This window comes from Poecilia latipinna, unplaced genomic scaffold (assembly GCF_001443285.1).
Source record: "Poecilia latipinna isolate Pla-1442-1.1 unplaced genomic scaffold, P_latipinna-1.0 Scaffold1986, whole genome shotgun sequence".
NCBI lineage: Eukaryota > Metazoa > Chordata > Actinopteri > Cyprinodontiformes > Poeciliidae > Poecilia > Poecilia latipinna.
The window spans coordinates 52,127-66,175 of record NW_015114602.1 but is presented as its reverse complement, the minus strand read 5'-3'; the positions used below and the strand labels follow the sequence as shown (position 1 = coordinate 66,175).

Below are 14,049 nucleotides of genomic sequence, written 5' to 3'. Positions count from 1 at the left end.
TTTGTTTTGTTTGGGCACAGCATTGGTACTGGCTTTGGAGTGGATGTGCAGATTAATCCTCTGAAAAGAGGATCATTTAACCCTTACTTATGCCGTCAGCTGTGCCCACAGAAAATGATGGACAAATATTTGTCGAGTTTTGTCTTAGATGTTTGAATTGAAAATGTTTTCTCCTCCAAAAGAGAACATGATTATTTAAATATGAAAGAAACTGGTTTTGGCTAAAACAATTCCACTCGTTTGTCCATAAAGTCTGCTGCTGCTGGGCTTAGCTTTAATAAATCTCCTCTGAGTTTGGCTGATCTCACTGCTGATCTTATTTCATTTTAATTTTCACCACAGATTGAAACTTGCGGATGTTTCCTGTTATTGCAGATTTTCAGCCTCGTCTGATGCAGCCACTCCTTGGTGAAGCTGATTGTGCTCTCCGGCTCGTCATAATTGGCATTTTTGTGTCTGGATGTCAGCGTGGAGCTGAAAGCTGTGCTCTGCTCAGACTTGTTGCTGGGATTGAATCAGTAACTGCTTTTCATTTCTTCTATTATCCATAAACACACACTAAAACAACACTGGCTGCTCTGATGGGATTTACTCCTGTGGCTTCAAGCCTCAGTGACAGTTTAACCTCTTTAACCACAACCACAGTTTGACCGCAGGTTCAGTCACGTAAACCTGTTCTCCTGCTTGACAAACTTTCTACTCTGAACTTATTTCTCAGAAATGTTGAGCCATGGATTTGTTTGAAGTTTAACTGAACACCAGCTTAATCCATGAGAAAAAATACCTGGTTCCCAGAGCTAGAACGGAGCCTTTAGCTCTGTTAGCTGTTAGCTTTTGGTAGCTCAGTTCTTTGGTTTTTTTGTGACCCTTTTCTTTACAGTGTTGAGTCACTCACACTTTAAACATTGCTATGTTTCACTGTAAAAATCTTATATTATTAAGAGTTATAACATGGAACCTTTGTGCTAAATAACTGGAAAAATACATATGACTTGGCTCGCACCTAGCTGTTAGCCACATGTAGCATTTAGCAGCAAAATGGCAGTTGGTCAATAAAATAGCTTTAATATAGTGGATGATATTAAATAATCTGCAACATTACTTTTATTTAATGTAACTGTTGTTACCAGGGAGAAGTTATGATAAAAGCTCCAATAAAGTTTTGCTAACAGGCTAAAGGACATAGTGTCTATAATGTGAAAATTGCAGTTAGCTGTTAGCCACATGCAGCATTTAGCAGCCAAATGGCAGTTGGAGATAATATACGGTAGTTTTAAAATGGTGGTCTGTTCTAATTGATCTGCAACAATACTTTTATTTTATGTAACTGTTTTTACCAGATTATGGTAAAAATGTCTAATATGTAGTTATAGTGCTAACGTCTGGTGATCTGCCAGAGCTAGGAAATAAATAAGATATAAAACTTGCTGTAATGAGATTTGCAGAACAAAATTAATTTCAGTTACCCATCCAAAGAAGACAGTAAAACAATATGAATTGTGCTGCTTTTTGACAGTTAAAAGTTGTACTGTTTATAATTTATAGATCAGAGTTGAGAGGTATAACAGGAAACCTTTATCTGAAAATGATCAGGTCTTGTAAAAACTAAAATTACTAAAAAATAGTAAAAATAAAAAGTTAAAAGAAAAACTCCCAGCGAGCTCATGATCCGGATCGCTTTAAAATATCTTAAAAGATGTCTGACTGGCTTTAAGGGAATAACTGAGAGATTTAACTCTCAGTTCTGTGTTTAGTTATTTTGGTTGAAGTAGCAGATGGATGGCCTCTCACCCACACACCTTCCTCTCCTCCAGCTGGTTGCCGGTTGTTTTCGGCTGCTCTGTGGTTTCCAGGACTCAGTGGAGGCATCAGGGGAGCAGAAAACTGGGGCACCATTTCCTTAGTTTTATTGGAGAATTTTTGCAGAGGACCACGACACCTTCATGTGACCTCTGACCCCCAATGTAAAGCATGGCGTCCCAGAACTCTTAAGGAAGACTTGTCATCATGACAGAAAACATTTCCATTCACACTTCCTGTGTGGGAGAAGCTGGAGCTGATTAGAGGATCTCACTTAGTCAGAGTTTCCAGACTTTCTCTCACTCGGGGAAACGTTTGTTGCTCCAAACGTTTCAGACACAAACTTCTTGGATAAATGTTTCAGGAGTTTTCCTACAGTTAGTCAACCAGCAGTTTTTGCATGTAGAAACACGTCCTCTGCCCCCCCATGTGCTGCTCTGGTTCCTCAAGTCTAACATTTAATTTACCAGGATGATTCAAATTAAAAGGAGATTTTAATCAGATTATTTTGCTTCAGACGTTGCACCATCAACCCGACTCCCACTGCAGAAAACAAGGAGAGGAATGCATATTAAAACTCTAACTTACTGTCTGCTTTCGTGCACAGAAGAGTTGATGCTGTTTACCTCACTCAGCATGTTTTACAGCTTCTTGCTAAACTTTTTGAACTTGTTTTTACATTTTGTCACAGAACCAAACTTTGTTGTGATTTTTCAGGCTTTTAAGTTTGAAAGGTTAGAGGTCTTCAACATGGGGGACATAACTTTTTAAAATTCAAAGTTATGTCTTTAAATGCACATAAAAAGGGGTAGTACAGTGTGAAATCAGCTGTTTGGATCTTTTCATTATAAAATTATTCTTTCATCAAGAACAAACCTGCAGTGTTTATTTGATTCTTTTCTGCATGTTTGAGAAATCCTTTAATCTCCATGGCAACCATTCAGCTGTGCAAAACACTTGGGTGGACATAGCCCCGCCTCCGAGGCGTTGCTCCTCCCCCACTCAGCTCCTTTAGACTAGCCAGCAGCAATTAGCAAACACCTGGTGGGGTGCCTACCGTGTTTTGAAATAAAAATATTTAAAGTTGACAGGAAATGTGAAAATGCCTGCAGGTAATTATGCGTTATTGGAAGACATTATTAACAATACCTAAACACTAAAGTCAAAGGCAAATATGAAAAAAACCCTAAAATAAACAAACGGGGCTTAGCCTGGTGGGGCCGTAAGAAAAGCCTGGTGGCCCGCCAGGCCAAGCAGAGCTTCAGAAAGAGTAGGAGGTTTTAAAGAGACGGAGGCCTTATTTTAAGTCGTTAATCATGAAGTAAAATTCATTTTAAGTCATATCTGATATATAGCTTTTCTGTAGCAACTGAAGGTAACAGTTACTGGATTATGCTATAAAATGGACGCCTTGTGCTTGGAAAACAGAATACTGGCCCTTTAACACAATCTTTTTAAAAAGATTTTGTTGGCTCTATTTGAAAGCAGTCTGACAGGAAAGAGGGTTATGACATGGGGCAAATGTCGCCAGGCCGGGAATCGAACCTGTGACCACCGCCACGAGTCCTGAGGCCTCCATATGTGGGTTTTGCTTTGCCCCTGCACCACCACTAACTTGAATTTGACGAGTAACTAATTGATAATATGATCTGTGTCAGCCATAGATGAACACGTTCAGTTTTTGATATTAAAGGTTCTGTGCTTTATGGGAGCTGGCGGTTTGTTGACGCCGGTGACTCGTTTCTGCTTTGGCGGCTCGGAGTTGGCCCAGCGTCTGAAACATGAACTCATCAGTTTTTATCCGACTTTCCCATGTTTGGATGTTTTCCTGCGAAGCGATTCCAGGCGGATGACGTGAGGGTCGTGTCGTTCAGGAGGTCGCACGTGAGCAGTCATGATGTTACCGGGGAGGCCAGCCGCAGCTTTAAAGTTCCTCAGTAATCTGAGCCGGCCTCTGATTGGCTGCCTGGCTCCGGCCCGCGCTGCATCAGATTACATGTTTAGTTTTCTGCTGCTGATGCTGAACAGAACAGAGCGGCTCGGCTCTGGAGGAGGATCTGGGCCAGAACTGCCCCCCCCCCCCCAGCTCTGCATTTGCTGTAGAGGAATGTCCCTCCCCTCTTGCCGTAGTCCTGTGCCAGAAGCAGCAGATTTGTGTTTACTGCAGGATCCCTCCCCTTCTTCCCTCCGCCTGGATGGGAAAACGCAGCAGCGATGGTCACACATAACGCCTGATCGCGCAGCGTGGAGCGTTAGCACCAGCATCCCAGTTCCTCCCAGTCTGTCCCAGTCCGACCAGCTGGAGGAATTGTTTCCTACTGGATCTGTTTTCTCTGCTTTCAGAAGGAGCCAGAGGAGTAAGTTATGACTGCGGCAACAGTAACTGTGTGTGTGTGTGTATTTCTGGAGACCCAGCTGTTTTGCGGTTGAAGTTCTGGTTGGACTGATGATGGTTCTAAGCAGTAAATCAATAAATCGGATATTAAACTAAAGTGAAATCAATAATGTAGATGATGCTCCTCTTTAATGTTAGAAACTGAGGATAAAACGGTTTGCACCGTTAGAAAGTCCTGCCTGCCTGTTTTCCCTGAAACTGAATCATAATCCATGTTAATGCTTTGTTTGTTTATTTATTGTGGATATTTAAAAACTCTTCCAGGCCCAAATGTTCCTTAGAAAATAAATATCATTAAAAAAATCGTCTATAAATGACAGCATCATGGTTTATGGTCCCGTTCTGGTTCACATGGAGCTAAAGTGTAAAGCATCATGCAGCATCCCCACTGCATGACGCTGCCACTACCATGTTCCAGCAGCAGAACCTGGGGCCCGGTCCAATCAGAACACAGAGATGTAACGGGTCACAGCGAGGGTCCGAACCAGGAGGTTTGATGGGTTTATCGCTCATGTCACAGATTCCCAACAGAAATGTAAAAATAGATTGGGACTTGTGACCCGGAAGAACAGAACCGCTGCAGGAAGGACTGACACCAGCGTCCTCCAGACGAGTCCTCGGGACTGGTTCTGATGGGTTCTAGAGGTTCAGGTGGCTCTTTCTGGTGGTTCTGACAGTTTCTCTCGTTTCCAGACGTTCAGTTTCAGCCTGACCTCTGACCTCATTCTGAGTTTTGCTGCGTTGGCAGTCGCCCCTGCCTGAGGCGCTGGTTGCTATGAGCGACACATCCTTCCTCTCTCTGCGGATGACGGATCAGTCCCGTTGCCACGGTAACTGCTCCAGCTGTGTCGGCAGCGTTGCTGCGTCGTTTCCCAGAGACGTAACGTGATGCAGCAGATCCTGAAACACGAAGCTGTGAGCCGAGCGGCTTCATGAATTAATCAGTCGGATCGGGTGTGTGTGTGTGTGTGTGTGTGTGTGTCTTAACGCTTCTGATTGGTGTTTTTGTCCATGATGCTTGACCCATCTGGTCTGGAGAAGTGGCCATGTTCCTCTAGTTAAAGGGGAATTAAACTCTAGAAATGAACCTTGTGTTGCTGATAAATGTCTAAAGTTGTTCCTAAAAGTTCTCTCTATGTTTCTGTGAAAATTGATACATTTTCTTGTAATTTTGTGTAATTCTGCAATTTTTTTGCCTAAACCCGTCTCAGTGCTGCCCTGTTTGGGTTGAACTGTGGTTAAATTTCCCTGTTGGTTCCACACAAACCATAAAATTTGGTTTGTGTGTACATCAGAGCAGAGCTGCAGAGCAACAAGTACTTTCACACTCTGTCGTCATAAAAGTTTACAATAACACACAAAATAAGTTGTTAGCTTTTTTGTTTACAGAAAAAGCTAACTTTTTGCTTAAAAAGTCAGTAGAGGGTCTGAAAAGTCACTAAATATAGCGACAAAGATGCTAAGCTAGCAGCGGTGCTATTTACATCTTGGCCACGCCCCTCAGTGGTTCCTGACTCCGCCCACTTTCTACATTTGTCTGGGGGCTAAGCTTTGACAGGGAGCTTAGTTACACGTTAACTTTATGCGATTTGGGTTGATGAGAGGTCAGAGGTGGTAAAGGTCATGTTTCCATCAATGTGTTGTCGTTATGCACATTTTAAAGTGTCGCGTTAGAAATGGTTTGTGCAAATGTCGGAATTCAAAAAAACTTTGCAAAAAAGTTTTCATGCTCACTCAAGTTGGTTTTTGTGTAGAAGAGATGGAAACCCGTTTACAGAATAAGTTCTGACGTAGGGAACTGTGGGTCTGTGCCTTACCAGAGGCACCAAACTTTGAATAAATGTAAAAGTCCAACTTTCAGCTGGCAGGGGAGGACACTCCCTGCTTTTTAGATGTGACCTCTACTTCCTGTTTATTGCACCCAATCGTAGCGTCAACATCTGATTGGACTGGAGTCTGAGACCCGGCTAAAACTCGTTTCTCTCCATCGGCCGGCAGATTTCCTTTCAGCAACCATTTCATGGTACTGCTCCTTCACTTGGTCCGCCGGATCAGAACCGACCTGACAGGCGAGTAAATGCTGCGCAGGGTTTCTTGTCTCTGAGCGGGTCGGAACCGCTGTCAGTGGCTGATTCTAATAGGACGGGATGAGCTGCCGGGTCGGTCCGGTTTGAGACTGCCTGGGTGAATATAGGACGCTGTCTCTGCCTGACCCGGTTTGACGGAACCAACCAGACCGAGTCCAGAGTTCAGCTCCGACCTGGAAACGGATTTTAAATTGTTTCAATGTTCTGAAATCTGGATAAAGAACTTATGAAATATTCTGTAGCTCAACAACGCATTGGTCCAACCGGAGATCCGATTGGTCCTGATGATCTGGGTGGAGGAATTTCTGCCCGGAGACTCAAAAAATACCTCACTGGTTGGATTTATGTCCTTCAACGCAAAGATCCTCCAACATGAAGAGCTCAGAAAACACTGGCTTAGAAAAACTTAGTCTAATTACAATTGCCAAATCCTTAAAGAAAATGTACCGCCCCTTTAAGGCTTCTGGTGGTTTTCAGTCCAGAAAGAGCCGATTGTTAGCAGAAATATTCACTAAACCTAAAATGTTTCAGGAAATCTTAAATCCAGAAATTTGCTCAGAAAAATTTATGAAGGGGAAGCTAAGTGCGCGAAACGTTTTCAAGGTTAGCAAAAGAGCTAAACTAAAAATTAGCTAAATTATTACCCTATTAGCGGAATCTGCCCGGATTCAAACCCAGAAATGGTGATTAAAGCAGCTGAACAGCTTCTGGTTCTGGTCCAAAACGGCCCACGGAAACACTGGGGCTGTCCGGTCCGGTCCGTTTTGATAATGTGACCGTTCTGTCAGATAGCAGCTGTCAGGATAACATACATGCAGTGCGTACGCATGCCCGCGCATGCGCATTAAGAAGTCCGACCGTCAGCGGAGTCGTCAGTTCAATATACGCAACAATTTATGACGAAAATAAATCATTAAATTGTTTATAATATAATATAACTAGATAGATATACATGCGTTGTCGTGGTTTCAAAGTGTATTTAAAGCAGGTCTGGCTGCAGCTGCGTCAGCTACAACACACCGTGTAAAACTCATTAACCTGCTTAACCGCTAAGTCAGGATGCCATACAGCTGTTCATAACAAAGTGTATGATGATCTACGCCATGATTCTATGTTGCTGATTAAATAAAATCATATGGTAATGAGTGCTACCTGTCTGAGCTAAGCCTATGACTATCTGACAAGGTATGCTGATCTGACAGAACACAGGCTTCAGTCCAAACCTTTTTGTTCAGAAGCTGATTTTCCAGCTCCTTTTCCTCTGGAGTTAGATTTGTTCAGAACCGGATCGGACCTCTGAACCTGCTGACTGTTCTGAGAACGGTCCGGTGAGGTTCTGTGGTCTGCTGCTGAAGCTTCATCTCTCTCCTCCTCCTCATCTTCCTCTACCTGGAAGTGAGTGACGCGGTCGCCGAGGGGCCGATTGTCGTTACCGGGGAACAGAAAAGAGGTCTGACCCGGTTCTGAAGGCCTTTATTTAGCTGCTCCGGTTCTTTTAGTGTCTGACCCACAAACACGACCAGAACCGACCCAGATACTGCTCGATCCGCTGGAAACACCAGAGAAAGTCCATATCGGATGGAAATGATTATGACTCGATGAATTTGATAGAAGTTTTAATGTCTTCATTCAGAGCTGCAGTGATACATTGAGCCTGCAGGGGGCGACATTTCCCAGTTAGATTTCTGTTGCAGCACTGCGGTGAACTATACATGAAAATTTTTAAAAGATTATGATGATTAGACAATTGAACTTTAAAGAAGTGATATTTTTAGACTTTTTATAATTTATTGTACTAAATCTGGAGATTTATTTTGCATTTATTGATTCATGCTAATGGATATTTGTAGTTTTCTGCAGGTTTGATTGTTTTCTTGAGGACGTTTTGGTTCTCCAGGTTCACCTGGAGCTGCAGGCTCTCCACAGGAAGCTAACCATGCTGTGTTTTTGTTCCTGCAGACTCCTGACCATGTGGGAGCTTCCTGCAGGAATCCAGGATCCGTGACCTTTAAAGTCTTCCGAATACGATGAGTTGGAAGTTTCTGGAAAACCTGCTGGAAGTTTGAGGCAAACATGTGAACTGAACGGAGAATTTGAAAGATCCGGTCTGCAGAAACTTCTGACTCGATCTGGAGATGAGCAGCATGAAGCTCCCTCTTTGTCGCCAAGGCGACCACAATGGCAACGCCTTCCCGGTCTCCTCTTCCTCCTCCTCTTCCTCGTCTCCGGAGTCGCTGCGGAGTCTGAGTGGCCTGACCAGCGACCGGACTGAGAGCCCGCTGGAGTACGACCTGCTGGCGGTTACCATGACGACCGCCATGATCCCTGCCCAACTGGAGGAGGTGGTGCTGTCCAGGTGGGCTCCAGAAGAGGAGGATGAGGAGGAGGATGAGGAAGGGCGGTTCCAGACTGACGCCTCCGCCTCGCTCTACCTGGACGCCATCAGCGCCGGCTTTCAGCAGGACACCTGGAGCCCCCACCTGGACAGTTACCAGGGCAACGGCAGCTCCTCCGCCGCCGACTCGGACACGACGGAGATCCCGGCTGATGAGGAAGATGAAGATGAAGAAGACGAGGCCCTGTTTGTGTCTGTGAGCTCAGACATGTGTGTGACGCTGAGCCAGGTGAGTCCAGCTGGAGCCGGAGCCGGACTGGACCTGCAGGACGAGGGATCGGACCCGGTGAGGGCAGCGGAACTGCCACGGGGCTACCTGGATGACCTGCACGGTCCTGCTGCCTCCCAGAACCTCAGCAGAACCTCTCAGACCTCCAGCGATCCAGTCGGAGGCACCGCTCCACCTCAGGAGGTCCATTTGCCCCAAACCGGGCCAAGCGGCGCTGCCAGAATCTCCAGCCAGGAGACGAAGGGAACCCAGAACCCGTGTCCATCCAGAATGCCTGCTCAGGTACTTCAGATGACCTTTGAACCCAGCTTAAGTTCTAACCTGTTTACCAGAACTTCCCAGATGTTTTCCATCTGCTCTGCAGAACCGACCAGAACCCTGCAGGAGAGCCGAGGTGGTCGGCAGTAGAAGGCTGACTCCAGGTCTTCGAGGTCCTCCAGGTCCGGTGAAAGTGGCCCGGCTCCTCAGGCCCAGCAGGGGGAAAGGTGCATCTACCCGGGCCGACCACCAGGAGGCGGCGGCCTTACTGTCTGCACCACCAGAGAAGAAGAAAGCAGCGGAGAGTCGAGCCGCATCCAGCAGCTCTGTGGGTTTTGATCCGGTCAGAGAAGCTGCGACACAGACTGCTCAGGAGAAGCTGAGGACTCCCATCAAGGTGAGTGGAGTTCTGGTCCAAAATAAGTACACCCCGACCCGACAGCAGCAGAACTCCCTGGAGTCCCAGATTCAGAACCGCTCATACTTCTGACACAGGAAGCGGGTCCAGCTAAACGTCTCCATGGTGATAATTTGGGTCAAAGTTTTGATGTTGGAGACAGACAGGCTGAACCAGAACCGCCTCCTGTGAACTCTTAACCGGTTCTGGTTCTGGATCAGCTCTGGCTCAGGTGGTCCGGATCAGATGTTCAGTCTGGACTCGGAACCAGCAGCCGCTCCGGTACCAGAACCGATCTGCTGCACGCGCTCGGAGCGAGCTGCAGCTGCAGGGAGCGTGTCGACACAGGACGGCTGGTATGCTGCAGTAATCTGCAGGATTCAGGCCCGGTTCTGACCCGATGGGGGCGGGTCGGGGGTTGCTCCTCCAGGAGACGGAGGCCAGGCCTCCAGACTCTCCATGTGTTTATAGAGGGGGGCAGAAACTTTCCTCCCTCTGCGTGTAGCTTCTGCGCCGTCCCAGTTCTCCTCCCCCTCGTCTTCCTCGTCTTCGGCTCCGCTCTGGCTGGAATGGCCGACGCCTTGGTGTCGGTGCGCCGCTCCGGGCCGCTGGGCTGGAGCGCCGTGGCTAAACATCCGCTCTTCCTGCAGAGGGCCGCCTCCAGGCCGCCGGGACGCAGCGGCCGACCCGACCGGGGGCCGGGACCGGACAGCGCCGGGGCAGAGGCTGACGGACCCGCAGCCAGGAACCAGAACCAGGGTGAGTCTCCTCCTGGCAGCCGCACGCGGGCGTGTGTGTGTGTGTGTGTGTGTTTCTGTGTGTGTGTGTGTGTGTGTTTCTGTGTGTGTGTGAGGTGTAAATCCAGCTGCACACGCAGAGAGTTTTCCGCTCTAACTGCCGTATCTGGAACCGGGTCCAGAACCGCTCCAACAGCTTTGGGTCGGATGGTTTCTGTTTCCTGCAGCTCTCCGTCTCAGAGGACGTCCATCTGTCCGTGTCTCACTCTGTCCGTCTTGCAGCTCTTTGCCTCTGTGGTAAAAGCCCGGTTCTGGTTCTGACTCGCTGAACGGACCGTCGGGCCGTCTCCGTCTGAAAGCTAGTCTTTGTCCTGAACGTTCCCCTCTGGAGGACAATGAGCCGTTTGTCCTGGTTCCGGTGGGACAAGCGGACGCCTCCGGACCTCGGACCGGGATTTCCACCAGTCCGGTTCTTTTCTGTGAGTCGGCTTTGAGTTTGGACCTGTTGGTTGCCTGCCCTGCAGTCCAGCGGATCCGGTCCCGTCCAGATGTCTTCCTCAGCCTGGTGAAGACGGAAACTGAGACGATCTGGTTCTGATCATGTTGATCTGTGTCGAGACGACCCGAGCCCTCAGCATGATGCTGCCACCACAGCAGAGCCGGCCTGCAGGGATCCAATCTGGAAAACCGATCCGTCCGTTTTCATTCAGCTTCAAGACGGATTTACGTTGCTGAACTCTGAAAACCTGAACTGAAGCACAGAGAGAGTTTCAGGGCTGCTGTTACCAGGAAGTGACGTATTAATGTACAAACAAAACGCTTCAGTGTTTCTTCATTGAAAACCATAAGAAACCATGGAACGGTTTTATGGTGGCCCAGAAGGGCCAACAAAATGCTAAATCAACAACACAGAAGGCAACCAGAGACATTATGCTAGGAAGTTTATCGTAACTTCAGTTTTAGCTCATTTTTGTAGCTTCTGGTTTAGCATAATTTCCATTTTAACGTAACCTAGCATCACTTCAGTTTAACTCAACTTGGTATAACTTCCTTTTTAGCTTAGCATATCTTCCATTTAAGCATTTCTTCAGTTTTAGCTGGTCTGTCTCTGGAGGTTGTTTTGTCTTCAATTATTTTCTGCTAAATAATCCCGAGGTTTTGTGTTTCTTCATGTTTCGCTGCATGACGTCGGACTGGGGCATTCTGGGTCTGTTCTGTTGGACCTGGACTTGTACACAGGAAAAACTCGGAGGCGATTCTCGAGTCTTTTGTGATTTCACCAGGTGGAGTCGGGTTGGAGGCTATGTGGGTAGCGGTTCTGGTTCTGGCGGGACGGTAATGAAGCTGCAGTGTTTGTGTGTGTCAGCGCTGGACGTGTTGTGATTCAGCTCTTACCCAACTGTGATTCCTGAGGTAACCCAACCCAGCTGCTCCGAACCCAAACGGAGCCAGATGTTTCCTGCTCTGGGTGGTTCTGATCCGGCTGAAAGGAGCGAGCAGCAGTTAACGCTCTGCGTTCGCACAAAGTCCAGGTAAAGGTTCCTCTGGGTTCTGTTGTGTTTTACAGCAAGAACTGGCAGCAATGTTTGACTTGTAATCATTAATTTATTGTTTTAAGTGAAGTTAGAATTAATTTAGTTAAACTAACTGATTATCAGGAATCTTTGTACAGAGAATAATGTATGAAAATATATTTGCGCATTAAAACCTAAACTATCAACATGGAACTAAACGAGCCATTTCTTCCGCTAACGCTAGCCTAGCATGTTTGTTTTGGTTGTTTTTACCCAGAATGCCCTGCTCTGTAGTCCACTTCGTGCTTTTGGAGCGGTCTCCGGCCCGCTTGGCATTCACATTCAAACCGAACCAGAGTTCACTTCAGCCGAACCCAGACCGAGGTTTGGAGGACCAGCGTTAGCTTAGCATTCACACCTCACCAACCGGAGTTTCTAGGAAAACAAACTGGAGTTTGATTAAAGTGGACCGGAGTCGGACCGGAGCTGGGCAGGAGCGGACCGGAGTCGGACCGGAGCTGGGCAGGAGCGGACTGGAGTCGGACCGGAGCTGGGCAGGACCGGAGTCGGACCGGAGCTGGGCAGGAGCGGACCGGAGCCGGGCAGGACCAGAGCCGGGCAGGACCGGAGCCGGGCCGGAGCGGACCGGAGTCAGAGCGGAGTCGGAGCGGACCGGAGCCGGGCAGGACCGGAGCTGGGCAGGAGCAGAGCGGAGTCGGAGCGAACCGGAGTCAGGCCGGAGCGGACCGGAGTCTGGTTGAACTGGTGTGGAGGATGCAGCCGTAGAGATGAGTGCAGGAACTCCAGCATCCGGTGCAGAGCTGCAGCCGATTGGACGTTTCTCGGCTCCATCCTGGGTGTCCAGGAAAACTCTGATCTCTCCAATAGGAAACTCATTGAGATCCACATGAGAAACTGGTTAATGATTGCTGAACCTGCTGCTTCTTGGACCTGAAGGCGATGGATGAATGGACGGACGGACTGATTGATGGATGGATTGATGTTGATTTTTCTTGGATTCGTTTGGTTTTTTGTTGCGATTTTGTGAAATATTGTTTAGTATCTCATCCATCCTCTTGTTAGGTTTGTAGTTCTGTTCATCTTTTGTTCCTGTGAGTTTTCTCTTTGAGGTAATTCTCTGTGTTGTGACAGGAAGTTTCAGGACAAAGTGTTCCTGGTTTTACCGTTCTGAAACCCGGAAGGTTTTTGTTCCAAGCGTTTTCCCCCACAGAGTCGGTGGCGGTCTGATGTCCGCAGCATCTGCCCTCCTCCTGGTCTGGCTGTGAGGAGCCGGAGGCCTTTGTTTCTCTCAGGGATTCTCTCCGCCTCAGTCTTTGGAAAGAATGTGTGAATCAGTCTGCAGAAATGACGAGTGACGCAGTGCTGCACAGTTCTTTCACTGTAAACCATCCGGCTGCAGAAAGACCAGTCCTGTCTGCTGGTTTGTCAGCTGTAATTTAAACTTATATTTAACTCTGTGAAAAGTTTAAACGCCTCCTTTCTGAGTCCATAACCGGCCCAACACATGTTTTTTCCTACGGAACAATAAAGTTCAGCATCAGACCACAGTTTGGTCCCACAAACAAGTCAGAGCAACAAAACAAAAGCTCAGAGGGGACAAAGGAACTCCTAGAAGACAAAACATCCAGGTTTTTATTCGCTGTCCTGATCCATGTGGTCTTCTGGGAATCTGCTTTGACAACAAACATGTGAGAAAATAATTGGACTGAATAAAAATGAAATTCCTCAGAGAAACATTGGAAGAATTTTGCATATTTCCGTTTCTACACAGTCAAACATTCAAGGATTTTGAGGAATTTGGGGGAATCTGATCTTCCGCTACATTAAAAACCAGCATCAGCTGATGGAACCACAACCTGTCCCAGTACAGAATGATGGACAAACTGGACCTGCTGGACTCTTCAGGATGCACTAACAGGAAGAGCTGGACGAAGGAAACTCAGCGCGGCTTCGAGTCCTCAATGTCGGAACGGATTTAAGGGTTTGGAGAACAAAAAGGTCACAGAAAAATGTTCCTGGAACGTGTTTGATCCTGAAGTGGATGGATGGAGGATAATGGATGGATGGATGGATGATTGATGGATGATGGATGGATGGATGGATGATGGGTGGTTGGATGATGGATGGGTGGATGGATGATGGATGGGTGGATGGATGATGGATGGGTGGATGGATGATGGATGGGTGGATGGATGATGGATGGGTGGATGGATGAT

General features: G+C 47.2%; 1 protein-coding gene across 4 annotated transcripts in view; it reads left to right on the top strand.

The window, feature by feature from the left end:
• The window catches only part of LOC106935604 (microtubule-associated tumor suppressor 1 homolog), a 61,032-nt gene that overhangs the window by 6,424 nt on the left and 40,559 nt on the right, over positions 1 to 14,049 (top strand). The window contains exons 1-4 of one of the 4 annotated variants that reach the window (XM_015016152.1): positions 3,409 to 4,157; positions 8,242 to 9,188; positions 9,271 to 9,561; positions 10,212 to 10,320. In XM_015016152.1, the coding sequence (XP_014871638.1) occupies positions 8,418 to 9,188; positions 9,271 to 9,561; positions 10,212 to 10,320 (1,171 nt within the window). In that variant the 5' untranslated portion in view covers positions 3,409 to 4,157; positions 8,242 to 8,417. Of the gene's footprint in view, positions 1 to 3,408; positions 4,158 to 8,241; positions 9,189 to 9,270; positions 9,562 to 10,211; positions 10,321 to 14,049 lie in introns of those variants that run through there. The other 3 variants (XM_015016150.1, XM_015016153.1, XM_015016151.1) reach the window with 3 other exon arrangements.